Here is a 20,366-nt window from a genome sequence, read left to right as displayed (position 1 = left end):
AAGATTGACAGATTAATGATTTCTCCGAAGTGTAATGCCTCCATACCTAACCCTGAAACCGAGGAGGAGGATGAAGCAGATGTCAAATATGATGGTCCGCTTATATCCCACTTGGTTGATGAGGTTACCGAGGTTGGATTGGATGACACAAGACCTGGATCCATGTTTTGTGAATTCACAGCGTCTTCACGAAAATCTAAATCACACTCTAAAAATAAACAAAAGCCGCCTCCCCGCCGCACGTCGGCCCATGGCACCCGGCACAACGGCCGGGCCGCCACCCCAGCCAACCACCAGCTCCACACTAGATCCGGGTGCAACTACCCCGGATCCGCCGCCCCGCGCGAGGAAGACGGCCTCGACCCATGGCCGCAGCCCGCGGGGCGGCCCCCGCCCGCCGGCGCCCGCACAAGCCAGCAACGGAGGACGACCGCGCCCAAAAGAATAGGCCCCGCCACCGCCACTACCGCACGGCGAGGAATGGAGACGGCGGAGGGGGCTACTGCTCGGCGGTGTCTAGTGTCGCCGCCCGTGTCGCTCACGCGTGGGCCTCGTCCTCTATGAATGCACTCACACACGCCTTACTTCCTACAAGCAGACCAAGCCGACACATCATCTTGGGATTAACGAAGCCGGCACACACGTCTTCTCCCACCGGATGCACCACGCCGGAAGATCTAAAATAAATTCAAAAAATACGAGCGCCAACTTCTTAAGTTTAAAACTTGAACCTGATGGACTGGGATACCGCTATCCTCTTAACCTTTTAATCACAGGTTTCACGGGTGATCTCTAATTCCTTTTTTTTCTGAGAAATCTTGCCGGCTTTATTCATTCAAAGAAAGATCTCTAATTCTTATTGTAGTAACTCGTACGCGCAGATGACGCACGGGCCTACTCGCATCGTACTAGTTATTACAAGAGAGACACGTGCGCCACGGCAAGCAAACTAGCAAAGCATCACGTGCACGGTGAGCGGCGCTCGCAAGCACGCCCCGTGCACCCCCAAGTCCACAGACCCCCCTCGTCCCATGTGTGACGCGGACTTCCGTGTGACGCACACCGTCACATCACACACTCACACCGAACCCTCTCCACTACCGATGGCTCGCTCGCCCGCGCGGTGGCATGATTGCGTCGCGTCCTCTTTCCCGCGTTTCATGGACAAAAGCCGACGACGAGCCGGCGACCCGCGCGGCCTACCTCCACCCTCCCGTCTGGGTAGTGCGCGGTTGAGATCGGCTGATCAACGTCTACTATGGGGATGGCGTGCGTGGGTGCGTGGGTCGTGGTTGGTCGTTCGCGGATGTTTAACCAGGTGGAACTACGTGGAGCGCTGGCTCGCTAGTGCCCGGCACATCAGGCCCAGGCACGCGCGCCAGGGAGCTGGAAGCGTCTCACTGATTCTTCAGATGTGTGTTCGGTGGTAGTTGAGGCATGTACTACGTGGCATCGATCTCACAGACATAGTAGCGTATTCTTTAGCAGAGGCCACTAATCCAATCGTGGTAGCTTTTCTTTGTCAATGATGTGTGAGATGGGCTCGAGGCATTGCACATTACAATATGTATATTTTTCCAAACTTGGGGCTCTTTATTATTCGACAAAAGCAGACATAGCACTGTCAGCTATCAGACTGCTGTGTAGGAAAGGGAGGTACATAATCATGCCAACTCTCGCTCACCTCTAACGAACAAACCTGGGGAAAAAGATTGGAGGATCAGGATACATGTTTATTAGAACAAGAATTAAAATACGAAGACAAGTGCATCTGCAATGATATCCTCTAACAGGCACAATATCCGTCCGCGGCCCGTATCTCAACGTGTTTGCAGGCACGATATGAGAGCCGGTCATCCAACTCTATACCTCAATGTCCGCCTCAAGCAACTTAAAAAAAATGTGTTCGACTCTATTTGTCCATGCGCCTTCCGCCAAAACATACAGCTTGCTAGTACCTTGATTCCACCAAAACACACAGCTTGCTACCTTGCTTCGGCCAAAACCCACAACGGCAACTTGTGATTGAGAGTTGTCCCTTATGATTGTGAGATTTGTTCCTGGTGATTGAGAGATTTGTTTCATACGATTGAGAGAGTTGTTCCTCACTTGTTTGAATCCCTTCTTTCTGTCAATTGTTCCTTCTGATTCTAATAGTTGCTCCGTGTGATTCAGAGATTTGTTCTTAGTGGTTGCTTCTGTGCGATCGGCATCCCTCCCCGCGGATCAACTATTAGAATAGGAGTGGCCTTGCGTGAACAAGGAGTAGACACGGGCACCCGATGGCTGTTGGTTCGTCACATGGATGTCCAAACATGGGTCCGTGTTGAATAATAGAATGCGTCCGGACAACTTGGTTTGAACGGTTGCGGGCTATTTGATGGTCTGCGTTGAATATGCCTTAAGTCCCCTATTTCCAACAGAAGAGGAACCACAACCGAACGTGAATTATGGCCTGTGTCCCAGAGGTCAACAACCTCCAAGCAGTCCATCTCTATGATGACATCAACGAAGCCTACGATCTTTGCAAAACAGACGCTGTCACGGAGAGCCAATGCTTCAACAATCATCAGGTCTGTAACCCCATCACGGGGTTGGTACCACTCTCCCAAAAACCATGTGGTTAATCAAGCAACACCCCCCCCCCCCTAACATGTCGGAGCAGCGACCACGGGGTCTAGGTGTAATGATGACATGTGGCAGGTGGTTTCTTCGGCGATCATTTGTGGGATTTTATTTTTACCGTGCCCTCCTACAGGGATTCAACAACTTCGCGAATCGTGAGGCAAATTAAGCAGACGACAGAGCTTCGCAGGTGAGTGCCCCCGCACTTCCGTGACCCTGCGAATTTCCGTCGGGCAGACATGCATTTAGAGCATCTACAACCACACTAAACAAATCTTGTCTCTCAAACGTCCGCGGATGCGCCCGGACAGTGCTCGGGCCTGTTCGTTTCGGGCCCCCATTTGTTAGTCTATGTAGCCATACTCCTCATTTTCTTCCTTGTATGTTTTGTCACTTGCATGAATCGGTGAAAATGAAGAGAGAGAAAAAAAGAATAAAGAAATAGAAAATATGGTCCGGGGTGGGCTGCTTCCTACATAGTAGACTGACTGGCGCGTCTGGTTGTGCGAGACCTCATATTCTCATTATATTTGATTTTAACATGAGGGTTCGCGGAAAGCCCGGACGTATATACAGGGATGATATAAGATGTCCGATCAGGTCATATTTTTTTTCCTCTCTCACCGAGACATCGATAGAAAGTTTGAATTCAACTAGTGCAGTGTGGACCTGAACGGTGTAAAACACAGACGCAATCTTCTTGTCGTGTCCGTTGTTTCGTCAGACATCAGGTCGGCGCCGGCGACTCCGGGCCCCATTGCTCTTACTACCATACCAGAGTGCGCTTTTAGGAAATTTCTGAACATGGTTCGGCTCTTACGCACAGCTGCCTCAGACAGATCCCCAAAATTCAGAGACGATCACATGACTGGTTTTCTAGCCTCTTTCTCTCTCTCTCTCTCTCTCTCTCTCTCTCTCTCTCTCTCTCTCTCTCTCTCTCTCTCTCTCTCTCGTTTTCCCTCGTTTTCCCTCGTTTTCCGGAGCGAAACATTCAACCATAGATACGCCGCTGGCGTACGTTATGGGAGTGCGCCCAAACCGCTTGCCTCCATTGTGATTTGAAAATTGAAGATATATACGTAGCTAGACTACTCCAGAAAGACTTCGATCGGGGGCACGTACGGGTTGACCTGGGCTTGCATGCTTGATTTCTTCGGCGCCTTCCCATTAGCATATACTCCCTCTATAAACTAATATAAAAACGTTTAGATCACTATTTTAGTATTCTAAACGCTCTTATATTAGTTTACGGAGGGAGTACTAGCATTACAAAAAGGAGTAGCAGAAGGACAAAATTAGGTTTTCTGGAAGGAGGGCTACGATCAAAGCAAGTTTTAGTAGTTGGCGAACGTGATGACTGATGCGGAGCTTTCAATTCTGCACTGAGCTCTTGCTGTGTTTATGGCGCACCAGTACTACGTAGTGCTCACATGCCTAGCTGCATGCATGCTGCAGTGCAAGAAAAACATTCACTTAATTAACTGTACGCATGAACATAAATCTAGTATACTATACTACTCAACTGCATGCATGCAGTAAGTGTGCCGTGTACGCTCAACCCTGAAATTAAGGATGACTGACCTCCCCTCCCCTCCCGGTTGAACTCACCGAATCCACTTGACCTAACTCGAAGGTCGAAGCATGCACGCATGATCGAAATGGAAACGTACCGGACGGCCTCCGACAGACAGCGAAGCAGCTCGGCGTCCTCTAGCTAGCTCCCCGTCCACCGGGTCTCCCTTCTCCCTTCTCCTTTCCATTCCCATCGATCAGCACTCAGCAGCACCGTTCACTCACCGCTTTCCACGCTCCCTTGACTAACTTCACAATCCATTGCCCCTGCCAGTAGTAAACTAGCCAGTCCAAAGGTATGGCCACCTCCATGTTGGGTTTGGGTGGTTGGCCGGTTTCAACCCAAGTAAATTCCTCCACGACCACCAACTTTCCCAGCTAGGAAGCTATCCCCGGTGTGGGCTCTCCCCTTGGACTCACACCAGCACGGCACTGCACTGCTTCCACAGTGGCTAGACGTTGTTCACACGCGCCGCGCCGGTGTGGCAACCCGTGTGATAGCAGCCACACTCTTGGCCTCTCAGTCTTCGCCATGCGCTGGCACGGCAGCCGGCTATAAAAGGAGGCCCCGAGCACCACCACCCACCCAAGCCTCCACTCGCACTCACGCGCTCCTAGCCTTCACTTCCTCTGCTCCTGCACGGCCGCACCTCCCTTCCACTCCCACTTCCAAAGCAGTAGCGATGGCTCAGGGAAGCGGCAGTGCCACCGCCGTGCTCGCGCTGGTCCTCCTCTGCCTGCTCCTCCACGGCGACTTCGCCGAGTCCAAGGTGTACACCGTCGGCGACCGCAACGGATGGGCCCTCAGCTCCGGCGGCTGGCCCAGGGGCAAGCGCTTCCGCGCCGGCGACGTGCTGCGTGAGTGCTCGCCCTCCCTCCCTCCCATGCGTGCCACGTTAATTACTTTCTTCTTCCAGCTTCACTCTCGTCTCGTACTACGCTACAAGCTCGATCACGGCAAGCATAGCTAGCTAGGGTCCCGTTGCCCTCAGTAGAGCAGACGTGACATGTCTGTGGCAAGAGTACGTCGTGCACCGTGGGTCGTGCATGCTTGCTGGGTCGCTGTCGCTGCCAAGAGACGCATGCGCGCCACAGTGCTCCACTGCTGTGAAAAAGAGTGACTTTTCACCGTGACGAGTCGGGAAACGCCACACGGACTGGCGCCACTATAATAGCACTGTTTCTCGTACTAACTTGTGGGCTGAAATAAATGTATGTGGGTGCAGTGTTCAGGTACGGGCGCGGGGCGCACAACGTGGTGGCGGTGAGCGCGGCGGGGTACAGGTCGTGCAGCGCGGCGAGGGGCGGCAGGACGTACAACTCCGGCAGCGACCGCGTCACGCTCGCCCGCGGCACCAACTACTTCATCTGCAGCGTCCCTGGCCACTGCCAGGCCGGCATGAAGATGGCCGTCACCGCCGCATGATCCGTCTCTCCGTCCATCGGCCGGCCGGCCGGTGCTTATTAACTTTAGTTTACTTTCCTTCTTCGAGTGACTGAAGCTACTGCATGATGCGTAGTACGTGTTCAATAAAATGCCCGAGTTCGTGGGGGTTGGGCCGTCTGGCCGGTTGGCACTAGCTAGAGAGATTAATATACTCTGTTGTTCCGGTTGTACGTGCTTTAATGCTTGTATATCAGAATTTTGAGTTGTTGTGTCCTTTGTGATACTCCTTCCATTTCTTTTTACTCTGTGTGTAAGTTTTGTTTAAAGTCAAATTCGTAAAGTCTGATCAAGTTTATATTTAAGAATTACCAACATCTATCTAAAAAACTAAAGATATACAACATGAAAATTAAATCTATGATGCATCGAATGACATTGATTTGGTAGTGTGAATGTTGACAATTTTTCTTATAAATCTGGTCAAACTTTACATAGTTTGACTTAAGACAAATCTTATATCATACTATCTGGAGTAAAAACAGGAACCCTAATATCTGACGATCCGCTGAGAGGGAGAGGGACCGATCAATCGCTTTAGTTCGCCAAGGACCCTAATATCTCATGCAGACACAAATATGTGCTTCTCAAAAAGGAAAAAAATGTAGAAAAAAACCGTGCTTCCGCCTATGGGATTGTCCGTGAAAAAAAAGTTCGTCGAAATCTATTAAGATGGGATCTAGTTTCAAAGATCTCAATGTGAAAAATCCAACACGTGATTTTTTTTTCGAATTTAGAACTGACCTCTGCAAGGGGTACCACTTTAAAAGTAATTTCGCTCCCTTTCCCTCTATTTGGTAGTAGATAGCCCAACGCCTTCTCTCTCTAAAAACAAAAGGAGAGCCCAACCCAACGCAGCTAGGGTGTTCTCTACTTGTGGCAAACAATGGGAACCCCTATATGTCGCTCGTTGCATCCAGCAGTAGCGGGGTGCATAGGGTGATCCAACCGGGCTGACATACTAGCGGCTACCGCAGCGTGTGGTGTCGTAGCATAGTTGCATGTGTTTGAATTATATGAACTTTTTTTTGAAAAACACATATAAAAAATTCGAAGTGTTTTTTAGAGCACAAACAAAATTTGAAATTTTTCGTAAAAAAACAAATTCCGAATATGTTTGAACATTTTCTTAAAAACATGAAAAAGTAATTTCAAACGGCAGATTTTTTTAAATTATGAGCATTTTAAATTATGAGCATTTTAAGATTTTTTTTTTAAATTCGAAAAATGTTCTAAAAGTTTGATTTTTTTCTAAATACGTGAACACTTTTTAAAACTGACGAATATTTTTTGAAACTTTGAAAAAGTTGAAGATTTTTATTTTTTCCAAAAAAAGTTTTTTTAAAAAACTGAAGATATTTAAAAAATGAGTAATTTTTAAAATTCTAAATAAAATTTGATGATTTCCAACATTTTTTTGAAATTTTGAATCTATGATAAAATGAAAAGAAAAGAAAAACGGAAAACCAGTGAAAGAAACCAACCAACAAAACAGGTTCAGAAACCTGATAAAAGGTTCCCCCAAACGGAAGAGAACCATACAGAAAACACTACGCTAAAGCTGGCTAATGGGCGGCCCAGTTCGTCGGTAGCTCGGTCGTCTAGCGTTTGGTCCGCTCTTTGAATATAGAATTCCGCAAACAACAAGGTTTCACACAACAAATGCTGTTGTTAAGGAAAACGTATCCCGTCTCCGATGCCAGTAGGCCGGCATCGATGCCATGAATGTAGAACTTGTCCGTGTAGCTGACCGGTCCTGGTGCGATCACGGGCTCGCGTCCTATGCCGCATTGAAGCCATACACTGCGGCCTCCTGCGACGCCACGCTGCGGGCATTGATCGCACTGCGCTCCCGCGCCCCGAGGCGGCCTGCCACCGGCCAGCTGCACCACGCTCCCCTTCCCTTCACCTTCAGCTAGCTGCCGCTGGCTCTACTTCACAGCACTGCCACCTTCATTTGTGAGCGCCCTGCTTCGCTTGCATCACCAGTCACCACTCACCACTCCCTCGGAGGCGAAAGCGCTCCGGCCGGTGGCTAGCGAGATGGCCGGGGGAAGAGGCGGTGCAAGCCGTGTCGCCGTCGCCGCCGCCGCGGCGCTCGCCGTCGCGTGCTGCTGCATGGGCGTCGCCAGCGCGGCCACCTACTACGTCGGGGACGGCGGCGGCTGGTCCCTCAGCAGCGGGAGCTGGCCCAACGGGAAGCAGTTCCGCGCCGGCGACGTCCTCGGTAAGCAAAACCTAACGCACACATCTTGCGTTCTGATCTGCGCCAAAGGTTTCTGACGGTTCTCGTCTTTTCCGGGCGCGGTCGCGCAGTGTTCAGGTACAACCCGCTGATCCACAACGTGGTGGCGGTGGGCGAGGACGGGTACAACGGGTGCACCACGCCGGCGGGGTCGAGGACCTACGAGTCCGGCAACGACGCCGTGAGGCTGGTCAGGGGCGACAACCGCTTCATGTGCACCCGCCTCTACCACTGCAACTTCGGGATGAAGATGGTCGTCAACGCCGCCTGACCGCCCGCATTGCCATGTTCAAGCTGGGCTCTCCTCCGTTACATTTGGTTGCCGTGAGGGTTGGTTTGTAGTTCTAGATGTGTTTGTGTGTCTGTGGGTGTTAGACGACTATCTGCGTGTGCTGTGTGGACTCTGACGGGATGTGTTTGGTCTTATTATGTGTGATGAATGGGAAGTTCATGTCTCTGCCTACGACGACGACGATGTTTCGTCCCTTTTATGCATTTTCAGTGACTCGTTTAGTCCTTGTGTTCATCAGAAAGCATGCAATGGTTGGTGATCCACCGCTTGGTCATTCAGACCTGAAAATGTGATGCACTCTCTGACCGGCTGGTTGCAGTTCTACACTGCTGGATGATTTTGCTGATGTGAACCGCTGAACCGGCAATGAGAAAGACCTCATTAGAAGTCAGTTCTAACTCCACTACCTGCCGCACATCTGAAGAACAAGGAAATCAGACAAAATGACTAAACAGCGGAGGCAGTGCTACCAAACGAACTGGAGACGAGACCCATATCAGTCTTCCGTTTTCTGTGATTTATTATGAACAGCTCTGTCGATCGTTCACTCACTTTCCACGCCGTGAACTATCCGTAAGCGATTTCCTTTTCTGCGAGTCGAAAGTAGAGGCGACTCTCTCCTTGGTAGGAGTACATGCATATCCCGATCAATACCAATTTAATCATACGTTTAATAGTTTTAAATATATGCAGTCACATCCAAAAGCACCGGATGTTCATAAGTCTTACATCCAATCGATCTCAAAAGTTGTAGGTCCGTCTGTCTAGGCCAGAGAACTCAATCTTTGGTTAATCCGGCCTCCTTCGTTTGCGTGAAGCGCTCCAATATGCTTGCACAGTAGACTTGGACAATTTTCGGTGCATCGTGACCCAAGTCCGACATCTTCACAACCAATATTTTGGAGACCTCCGAATCGGCCTTCATCTTATCGCCTCATCATCCTGCTTCGATGAGGCATTGCGGCAAACAATGACTAGGCACCGATGCTGGCGGCTATGAAGACAGACGAGGGGCCCACCATTGGCACCCGCGATCGGACAAGCGCCAGAGACTGTAGTCGGTGTTGAGGTTGACAGTGAGCGGGTCTCGATGGCCGAAGGTGAAGGATGACGTGGATTGCTACAACGGTTGTTGTTGATCGAGGTGCTAGGAGACGTAGTTGTTAGAGTAGTCATTATGGTATACGACTTCTAGTCCAAGTCAGTTTTGTACCCCTACCCCAAGTCGGTTTGCACCCTCTTATATACCCTTGTATGCCGCATCAAATCATAAATAAGCAACAGTTTTATTCAGCTTTCATGGTATCAGATACCGGTCCCAGGGTTTAGGGTATGGCTCCGCCAACGCCACAGCCGCCGCCGCCGTCTGGCTACTTCGAGCGCCGGGCCGCACTCATCGCCAAGGCTGCCAACGTCGCGGCCGCTTCTCTCTCGGCCCTCACCATAGCTCCACAAAACTACCCTGCACCCATCCTCGCCGCACCAATATCTCTTGCTGACACAATCTCCGACGTCAGCCCCTACATCCCTATAGTTCTTAATCTCGCCACCCACAACTACTACCATTGGAGACATCTCTTCGATCTCCACCTCGGCCGCTGCAACCTGCGCTCGCATGTCGCCGCCAACTGTCTTCCCCGTCCCGACGATCCGCAATGGTTGAAAGACGATCTCGCGATCGTCCAGTGGTTCTACACCCGCATCACCACCGAGATCTTCAACATGCTCGATCACGGCGGCGCCACCGCTGCCAACATCTGGCACTCCCTCCGTCAGCTCTTCCAAAGCAACACCGACGCTCGGAAAAACGCTCTCCACACCGAGCTTCGCAATATGGTGCAAGGAGACGCCCCGGTGAACCTGTTCTGCCAGCGCGTTAAGACCATTGGTGATGAGCTCCGCGAACTCGGCGATACAGTTAGCGACTCACAGCTAATCAATATCGTCGTCGTCGGCCTCAGCGAAGACTTTGACAAGCAAGCCTCGTTCATACCGATGATACGGCCCCCTCCTACCTTCGCTGAAATTCGTTCCTTGCTACAACTCGCGGCGGAAACACAAACTCGCAAGGACTCTCGCCCCAAGGTCTTTCATGCTACGGCTCGTCCTCCTCTGTCCTCTACACCAGCGCCGCCTTCCAGGCCGGCTCCTGCCGCCGGGCCGTCCGCATCGTCATCTGTTGAACCGCCCCCAGGCTGGCGTCCTAGTCCGAACTACCGCGGCAAAAACCCTATCTACAGGCCGCCGTCGACTCGTTCGGTTCCGCCTACGACATCACCAGCACCGAGTCCTGCACCACCCACCAGTGCTCCATCTGCGGTTGCATGGCGGCCTCCTCATGATCCTTGGACGGGGCTTGTTCAAGCATGGCCCATGCCCTGGTCCGCTCCGTCCACCCTCGGTGCTCCGCCGGCATACTCAGGTGCCTAGCAACCCGGCCTTCGGCTGCCTACTGGTGCTCCCGGGGTTCTCAACCCCCGACAGCCGGCCAATGCCTATCACGCCGTCCCGACGTATGCTCCTTATGGTCATTACAGCACCGACGGCGGCGCCTACTACACACCTCAGCCGGCCTGCTCCCGACGCCACCCCCACCACAGCCGGCCAATGCCCACTACACTCCCCAGCTGGCCCTACTGCCTTCACCATCGTATCCGCCGGCACTGCTTCCGACGCCACCCTCACCTGCGACGCCGAGCTGGGATCAAGCTGCCTTTCTCCAGGCCATGAATAACTTTGCTGCACAAGGAAACTCATGTACGGATTGGATCTTTGATTCAGGGGCCTCTAGTCATATGTCTGCATCTAGTAATTGGTTATCTTCTTGCACTAAATCTCCTTTCCCTTCCATTATCCTTGGAAATGGATCACCTATTCCTATATATTGTGTTGGTCAGGCTCAACTTCCCTCTTCCACCAAACCTCTTTTACTTCGCGATGTTCTAGTTGCACCCGCCCTCATTAAAAATCTTATCTCTGTTCGCCAATTTACTTGCGACAATCTAGTTTCGGCTGAATTTGACACTTTTGGTTTATCTGTGAAGGATTACCTGACCAAGGCCGAGATCGCTCGCTTCAATAGCTCCGGTGATCTTTATTCTCTTAATGGAGTTCCTGCCGCCACCCCTCCAACATCCATGCTGGCCTCCGTCGATCTCTGGCATCGTCGCTTGGGCCATCCCAACCCCGCCGTCTTAGCTTCTATGCTTAGTGAATTTACCATACCATGTAATAGGGACTCTCATAATTCTGTGTTTTGCGAGTCTTGTCAATTAGGCAAACATGTGCGTCTTCCCTTTAGTTCCTCTAGTTCTTGTAGCACTTATCCCTTTGAATTAATACATTGTGATTTATGGACCTCTCCCATTGCAAGTGTTTCGGGTTTTAAATACTACCTTGTTATCCTAGATGATTTCACCCACTTTGTCTGGACTTTTCCTCTACGCAACAAATCCGAGGTCCATTCTCTTTTCCTTAATTTTCAACGCTATGTGTCTGTTCACTTCTTCCTCCCAATTCGCTTTATCCAATGTGACAATGGTCGCGAGTTTGATAACATTAAAAATCGTACTTTCTTCTTACAACATGGCATCCTGCTTAGGTTCTCATGTCCCTACACCTCCCCTCAAAATGGTAAAGCAGAACGCTCTCTTCGCACCCTCAATGATATAGTTCGCACTCTCCTCATTCAATCATCTATGCCTCCCAAGTTTTGGGCTGAAGCCCTACACATGGCCACCTTCCTTCTAAATATTCGACCTTCTAAAACTAAACCCAACACTACTCCCTATTATTCCCTCTTTCTTTCCCACCCCGACTACTCCGCGGTTCGTGTTTTCGGCTGTCTCTGTTTTCCCAATGCCTACGCCACTTCTGCAAATAAATTGTCACCACGCTCTATCCCATGTGCTTTTCTCGGCTTCTCTAACGAGCACAAAGGCTATCGCTGTCTAGACCTTCACACCGGACACGTTCATGTGTCTCGTCATGTCACGTTTGCTGAGCACATTTTTCCTTTCTCACAACGCACTACTACACCATCCAACACCCCTAGCTCCGTAAACACCCCCTCTCCCCGTCCTTTCCAACTATATACTCCCCTACCTGCCGAACACAACTTATCACCATCACCATTAACACCCACCATAGCCAATCCCAACCATACACTCACCCCACCCGAGACGTCCCCAACACCCCCGACCCCTGCTCCCTCCCCAACACCCCGGCCCCTACTCCCACTCCACCACCCAGCCCTGCTCCCACTCCACCACCAAGCCCTACTCCTTCATCCGACTCTTCCGCTGCGTCAGACTCACCAGTACCCACCTTACCCCCTCGTGCTATTCAGCAGCCCCGATTAATGATCATCGCATGCGTACTAGGGCCAAATCAAGATTTCATCAACCCCAAGACCGCCTAAACCTTCATACCTCCGTATCTCTCACTTCTCTTCCAAAGAATTACAAAACTGCTCTACTTGATCCCAATTGGGCCGCTGCCATGCAAGAAGAATATAATGCTTTACTTCAAAACAACACCTGGCAACTTGTTCCTCGTCCTCCCAATACAAATATTGTTTCTGGCAAATGAATTTTTCGCCAAAAGTTCCACTCCGATGGGAGCCTCTCACGATATAAAGCCAGGTGGGTTTCTCGTGGCTTTTCTCAGCAACAAGGAATTGATTACGAAGAAACCTTCTCTCCTGTTGTTAAACCTAGCACCATTCGCACCGTTCTTAGTGTTGCTGTCTCCTCTTCATGGCCCATTCACCAACTTGATGTTAAAAATGCTTTCCTCCATGGTTCCCTTCAAGAAACTGTCTACTGCCAGCAACCTCTGGGTTTTGAAAATCCATCCTTTCCAACTCATGTATGTCTTCTTCAGAAATCTCTCTACGGTCTTAAACAGGCCCCACGAGCTTGGTTTCAACGCTTTTCCTCCTTCATTCAAACAATATGCTTCACTCCATCTCTCTCCGATACCTCTCTTTTTGTGTATCATCAAACTTCTGACACTGCCTATTTACTTCTCTATGTAGATGATATCATTCTTACCGCCTCCTCTCAAAAGTTCTTAGATCATATTGTCTCTCTTCTTAGATCTGAATTTTCTATGACTGACCTAGGACTCCTTCATCATTTCTTAGGCATTACTGTTGTTCAAGATTCCTCCAGCCTTTTTCTTTCCCAACGCCAGTATATTCTTGATCTTCTTAATCGTGCTGGTATGCTTGACTGTCAATCATCTCGCACTCCTGTCGATACTAGTTTTAAACTTTCGGCTACCGGTGAACCCTTTTCCGATCATACTCTCTATCGTAGCCTAACAGGTGCTCTGCAATATCTCACCATTACTCGTCCTGAAATCTCTTTTGCTGTTCAACAAGCATGTCTCTATATGCATGATCCCCGGGTTCCTCACTATAATCATGTTAAACGCATTCTTCGGTATTTAAAAGGAACTCTCAATCATGGTCTCCACCTCAATAATTCTTCTCCAAACTCGCTTACCGCATACTCTGATGCAGACTGGGCTGGTTGTCCTGACACTCGAAGGTCCACTTCCGGTTTTTGTGTTTTTCTTTGTAACAATTTGATTTCTTGGTCTTCGAAAAGACAGGTTACAGTCTCACGTTCGTCGGCCGAGGCTGAGTATCGCGCTGTGGCACATGCCGTTGCAGATACAATTTGGATTCGGCAGTTACTCTCCGAGCTACACAGGCCTATTGAGCAGGCCACTATTGTCTACTGTGACAACATATCAGCAGTCTACATGACCAGCAATCCAGTTCAACACCGACGCACAAAGCATATTGAGATTGATATTCATTTTGTTCGTGAAAAGGTTGCTCTTGGTCAGGTTCGGGTGCTTCATGTTCCCTCTACGGCTCAGTTTGCTGACATTTTCACCAAGGCACTGCCTACTAAGCCGTTTCAAGATATCTGTTTCAGTCTCAACGTCGTCGAGCCTGCCGTTGATACTGCGGGGGGATGTTAGAGTAGTCATTATGGTATACGACTTCTAGTCCAAGTCAGTTTTGTACCCCTACCCCAAGTCGGTTTGTACCCTCTTATATACTCTTGTATGCCGCACCAAATCATCAATAAGCAACAGTTTTATTCAGCTTTCAGTAGTAGTAGGGCGATTTTAGCTGGGACGACCACACAGTCTATAGCCTGGGTGATACCAGGGTGGCGGTGCGCTTTGCTGGATGAGGTCTGCCCTGGCAGGTCACCAGCGCACCGCCCGCCTACTTCTTTGCCTTATGGTGGCGGGCATTGCGTTCCGCGGGCACGCCCTTGAGGGCGGCCACCATGCTCAGGCCCTCCGACTCTGGCGGGACGATGATCGTTTCCGTCGAGTCCTCTTGCAGCGGCTCCATCATGACGGTGGAAGACGGCACGGGTTGGAACGATGGGAGAGGGGCGATCGGGACGGAGGTTATTCAGGACCTGAAAATGTGATGCACTCCTGACTCCTGGGCGATTTTACTCATGTAAAGTTGTAAACGCCGAGTCTGCAATCAGAAAGACCTGATTAAAAAAAGAAAGAAAGACCTGCTTAAAAGTCATTTGTAACTCCAATTTGTTCTCCCATTTTCGCACAACCACCTGCCCCACATCTTCTGAAAAGCAAGGAAATCAGACAAAATGACTAAACAGTGAAGGCGGAGTAGTTAGTGCTACCAAACGAACTGGGCACGAGACCCGCATCAGTCTTCCATTTCCATGATTTCTTACAAACAGCCCGGTCGACCGTTCAATCGCTTTCCACGCCGTCAACTACCAGCCCGCGATTTTCTTTCTTTTTCTGCAAGTCGAGAGCAGAGTCCACGTCGTTGGTTTCTTCCACGATCTCAGACCGAAGACTCCTTCGACCTCTCTGCCTCTGTGTGCTCGTGGCTCGTGGGTCTCCAAAACCATGGAATTCATTCCAGTAGATTCATTCCAGAATCGAGATGTCGATGATTCCAATGGCGACGTCCAGGCAGACGTCACGCGTGACGCCGGCCAGCCTCCCTTTGACCTGAGCAGAGTCTTAGCGGCAAAGCTCTCTCCAGGTCAAATTGAACATGAAAATCCCAAAAACAATTGAACGTGTTCGTTCCAAATTAGTAAGCACTCAATGCTTACTATCTATCGTCTTGAAACATTTTCATCCAAAAAAAAGGAGTCTGGAATATCTCCAATGCCTCGCTGGAAAAAGATAAGGGACAGAGGGGAGAAAAGGGTAAGTAATTAGGACTACGTGCTGGCTGGCCCATTGGGTGCGTGGCGTGGCCGAGATGGGCCCGAGGAGGGAATCGGTCAAGGCTATCTTGGGCCGGAGGGCAGGAACTTATTCTGGGACTTCTCTAGACCCCTCCACTCTCTCTCTCTATAAGATTGACCTCCACGCCATCCCCCATTCCCATCCAATCTCAGTTCCCAAGGAAGAAAGAAAATCCAGCAGAGAAGAGACCAAGGTGGGTAGACGACGATGGCGGTGTTGGTGGAGCTGAGCAAGGAGTACGGCTACGTGGTGCTCACCGTGGTGGCCTACGCCTTCCTCAACTTCTGGATGAGCTTCCAGGTCGGCGCCGCCCGCAAGAAGTACGTGCCCGCCGCCTCTGCTCCGCGCTCGCTCTGCTTCTTGATTTGATTCTTGGAGGATTTGATGGAGCTTCGGCGATCCTGCCGCTGCTTGTTTCAGGTACAAGGTGTTCTACCCCACGCTGTACGCCGTCGAGTCGGAGAACAAGGACGCCAAGCGCTTCAACTGCGTCCAGGTCCGCCGCCGCCCGCCAGATTCCCTCTCCGCCCCGCTGATTTCATTTCGTCTCTGTTATTCGAGCGAGTTGACTGACTGAATTCTTGCGGGGTTGTGCTGTGGGGTTGCAGAGGGGGCACCAGAACTCGCTGGAGATGATGCCGCTCTTCTTCGTCACGGTGCTGCTCGGTGGCCTGCAGCACCCGGTCGTCGCCGCCGCGCTGGGGGTCCTCTACACCGTCGCCAGGTTCTTCTACTTCAAGGGCTACGCCACCGGCGTCCCGGAGAACCGCCTCAAGCTTGGGTACGTTTGCCTTTTGCTCTGCGACTGGTCCATATGCAGTTGATTCAGAATTTCAGATGATCCTGACATCCAAATCAAACCGGTTGGGTGTGAAGCAATAGATATCCACTTGATTTCCAGCATGTTTCACTACTTTCCTTAGGAAATTCTCAGCCTGAATTAGCCATTTGATTCCATTGATAGGATAGTATTAGTCAACCACACTCAACTCATTAATGCGGTGAGTGGGCAGAGCAGGGCTCAACTTGGTGCTGCTCCACTAACCAAGCCATGTCAAAGGTGCGCTCATAATGAGCGGCTTCAATGATTCTCACCGACGACCTGAAGTAGCTTTGAAGTGTTCCTTCAACCTCCTGCACTGCACACAGAGAGATGCCTTTTGTCTCCAATTCTTCATTCCCAATTTTGGCTGAGGCCCCAGCAGCTAGTAACAGTTAGCACCCCACACCACTACTGGTTGTCTGCACATCTCTTTTCTGAATTGACATGGGCCATTGCTGTAGGTGAAGGAAGACCTTGGTTGGTAGGTGAGATCCATTCACATTGCATCATAAAGTAGAACATTGGTTATTGGATGTGATGTTGCAATCCTACCTAAGCTTCTCAGGGTCAAAAAATAAATAATTCTACCTAAGCTTCTGTCCTATGTCAACCAACCGGTTTTATAAACGATAACTAGGAGGAGCAAAGTCGTGAGCTCTGAATTGAGTATGAAAAAGGTTGACTTGAACCAAATTTGCAGCTTATGACTCCAAATAACGCGTCGATGGGCCTGAAATTGCATCGGCATAGAAGAATTTCGTTTCCTTTTTGTGCATGTCAAGTTGATTTTTTATCAAAGCGGTTCTGATCTTGTCGATTTCCTTTTCGCTTTGGTGAACTCTGCAGGGGGCTCAACTTCTTGGCGATCATCGGGCTGATCCTCTGCACGGCGTCGTTCGGCATCAACCTTGTCATCAGGGAGGCCATATGAGGCTCCGGAGTCGGGACTGATGCCTGACTTGATAGGTGCTGTGACTCGAGTCATTTAGGCGTGGTGGTGGTGTCTTTTATAGTGTCCAAAAATGTGTGTGCGTCTGTTTTACTCACAGAATAAGGCTGGGTGGAGACAATTTGTAACATCGAGGTTTTGTAGCTTTTGCAGCACAGTTTTAAACATGGTGGTGAATCTCCTTCCAATTTCCTTGCCTGACGTCTCCGGGACATGATAATGTTCGTTGTTATGTCCGAAGAATTTTAACGTTATGTAATGCTGTATGCGCCTGTGTCTGATGCAATCATAAGCTGGAGACGCAATCTTAGGCCTCCCGCGTGTGCCAGAAGGGAAGTTTTGCTTCCCTCGTACAGGACATGTAGAGGAAACAGTGTGGATTTGTCAATTGTCACGCCATGGCCATCGTTGGTGTACCCAAAAGGTGACAAAGTAAACCTCGCCAAGAAACAGCCCGTACTCCCTCTGGTATCTTTTTACTCTGTTGTATATAAGATTCGTCTCAAGTCAAACTTCAAATTTATATTGAAAAATATCAACGTCTACGACACTAAACATGTGTAATATGAAAATTAATTCCTTGATACACCTAATTATATTGATTTGATATTGTGAATGTTGGTAAATTTTCCTACAATCTTGGTGAAACTTCGATCAAAACTTCATAAAGTTCAATTTTTTTTTCTGATAAAGGGCGATTTTATTATCTTAAAATGAAGCATCAAGCGGATACAAAACATTATGAGTAACACCCGGCCTCTGCATAACTAAGAATCACACAGTCAAATCTGAAAGTCTGACAAAAATTAATCAAATAAAACCCGACAAATCGGTAACAGTAGAGTCCTAGGGGCTGTTTGGATCACTACCAACACTAGCCCTGCCAAAAAGTTGGCTCGCCCACGTATTTTGGTGGCCGTTTGGACCGGCGCCTGAAAATTGGCTCGCCCGGCGCGCCCTGCGCCCCTCCATGTTAATCTCGCCGATTCATTGGCGAGTCGCGGGCGTGGAAAGGCTCCGCCAAAATATTGGCACCGTTGTTTGGTGGGCCCTGCCCAGTGCATGCAGTAAAATATATCGATTTGTAACCAAGCAGCAGAGCTTTTCCACTTTAAAAAGGAAAAAGTCCATTTTAAACCTTGAACTTGTAGAGGTCCGGCGAAATGAACCCCCAAGTTAAAATCCCGGTCGATTGCACCCTGAACTCTGCAATCCCGGTCTAAATTGAACCTTCGGATCATTTCCCAAACAGAGATTGCTGAAGTGGACCGGGACTGGGGAGGAAACGCTCGCAGCTCCCGTGGATGGGCCGGCCCAGTTCACGTCAACGCCTTGTTGCTTCCATTTTTCGTTTTTTATTTGTTATTTGGTTTCTCTTTACTGGTTCTGCTTTCTTTTCGTTTTTATTTTTTATTTATATTTATATTCTTTTCTTTTTCCTTTTTTATGATTTCTTTTTTCTATTTCCTTCGGATCATTTTCCTATTTATATTACAAAAAAGTTCATCATGCATAATAAATTGTTCATTGTATATTAGAAATTGCTCAATGAATATAAATTTTCCCTATGTTTTTGAATTTTGTTCAGTGGTATATTACCCTAATATTTAATGTGTATTTAAAAATGTTCATTGTGTATAATTTAAAATGTTCATTGTATATTAAGAAAATGTTCAATGGATATTACAAAATTTCAGTGCAAAAATATTTGCAAATGTTCAAAAGCAGTTCGATACATTTTTTTTTGCGCTGTGAATCTATCTGTTGAACTCACTAGTTCGGTTGGCAAGTTGCAGCAGCTAATAAAACTGAGGTCGCGTGTTTGAGATGCTCCCGCATAACTTTTCAGATTTTTTTCGCGCCTGCTATTCAGTAGCTCCAAATGGGCCGGTTTTTTATACTTCAAAATAATTTGAGCATTCAAAAAAATATTTATGGGATTTGGAAACAATGTAGAAACAATATGTCCTGGCGGTTTGTTTTTCAAAATTGATTATTTTTTCAAAACAAATGAACTTTTCTGTAATTCATGAGCTTTTACCAAATGTTTAAAAATATAAAAATAAATTGCTACAGTAAACTTTTACATGTGTAATAAATTACGCAACTACAGATATACTTATAAGTTCCTCCTTGCTATTGATCAGTAGCACACAGTAGGTTAGGTGGTTATTCATACTAGTTCGATGTTCTCATGGCGTGAGTTTGATCCTCGCTTTGAACTTTTTTTAGGTGTTTTTTTGCTTTTTTGGCGCGAGTACCAGGAACCGGCCGAGTGAAAATTACGAGGTCCCAGGGTGTGCACGATCATCGCTCCGAACTTTTTTTGAAGCGAAAGTTATTAAAAAAAAAACGGCTCAGCGAAAGTTACGAGCTCCCCAGGGTGTGCGCCTTTTGGAATTGTTGTTATTGAATGAAAGAATAATTTAGCGGCCGGCCCATAGACGAATCCCGGTTCAAATGATGTCAGAGTTCGATTTAGACCGAGATTGCATAGTTTAGGATGCAATCGACGGGGATTTTGATTTGGGGGTCCATTTCACCTAACCTCTACAAGTTTAAGGTTTAAAATGAACTTTTTCCCTTTAAAATAACGTAGGCTTGTGCGTGATTAGCAGCACGCATCAATCTTATTGAAAAAATGCGTGCTGTATGCTGCTGCGGACAATTAACTAGCGGCTTACAAGTGCAACAGTGCCTTACACTATTATTTTAGTGATTTTATTTTCACATCGACTACATCGAAGTTTATTTTCTTAATTTGAAACGGGTAGATGCATTTAAATATTTTTCGTAACTAGTATAATCATCATGTGGTTCAGATGGTCGCAAACCAAACAAAACAAAGATCCCATTTGCCAAAATTTTGGTGGATATAATGGTCACAATCCAAACAACAATAACTTGCCAAAATTTTGGTCATGCCAAAACTTTGGTGGGGCTAGTTGGGGCTCAAACCAAACAGCCCCCTATAGACCGACACTATGCCTATGTCGAAGGAGGTGGTGCATCGATCCAAAGGTTATGCTGCCACCCATGTTGGAAAAAACCCTCCATAGCCACCTGCTCCAATCGCGTACACACCGCCTTGAACAACGATTGGTACTCCGGTCGTTGTAGAATAGACCACGTACGTAGCGAGTG

The 20,366-nt window shown here is 48.6% G+C and overlaps 3 protein-coding genes across 3 annotated transcripts; all 3 read left to right on the top strand.

The window, feature by feature from the left end:
• Window positions 1-4,775: 4,775 nt before the first annotated feature.
• Window positions 4,776-5,858, top strand: LOC123099463 (chemocyanin). Its single transcript, XM_044521615.1, has 2 exons — window positions 4,776-5,055; window positions 5,424-5,858. Exons 1-2 carry the CDS (start codon window positions 4,881-4,883, stop codon window positions 5,621-5,623), a joined length of 375 nt encoding a protein of 124 aa, XP_044377550.1. The 5' UTR covers window positions 4,776-4,880; the 3' UTR covers window positions 5,624-5,858.
• Window positions 5,859-7,494: 1,636 nt separating this feature from the next.
• Window positions 7,495-8,399, top strand: LOC123099462 (basic blue protein). Its single transcript, XM_044521614.1, has 2 exons — window positions 7,495-7,868; window positions 7,958-8,399. The coding sequence occupies exons 1-2, from the start codon at window positions 7,685-7,687 to the stop codon at window positions 8,155-8,157; spliced, it is 384 nt and encodes a 127-aa protein (XP_044377549.1). The 5' UTR covers window positions 7,495-7,684; the 3' UTR covers window positions 8,158-8,399.
• A 7,144-nt stretch (window positions 8,400-15,543) lies between these two features.
• LOC123095848 (microsomal glutathione S-transferase 3) lies at window positions 15,544-17,414 on the top strand. The gene is made up of 4 exons (XM_044517418.1): window positions 15,544-15,770; window positions 15,871-15,946; window positions 16,059-16,231; window positions 17,120-17,414. The coding sequence occupies exons 1-4, from the start codon at window positions 15,658-15,660 to the stop codon at window positions 17,202-17,204; spliced, it is 447 nt and encodes a 148-aa protein (XP_044373353.1). The 5' UTR covers window positions 15,544-15,657; the 3' UTR covers window positions 17,205-17,414.
• The last annotated feature ends 2,952 nt before the right edge of the window (window positions 17,415-20,366 follow it).

This window comes from Triticum aestivum, chromosome 4D, assembly GCF_018294505.1.
Source record: "Triticum aestivum cultivar Chinese Spring chromosome 4D, IWGSC CS RefSeq v2.1, whole genome shotgun sequence".
Taxonomy (NCBI): Eukaryota; Viridiplantae; Streptophyta; class Magnoliopsida; order Poales; family Poaceae; genus Triticum; species Triticum aestivum.
The sequence above is the reverse complement of the archived record's forward strand: the minus strand, read 5'-3'. Positions and strand labels throughout refer to the sequence as shown.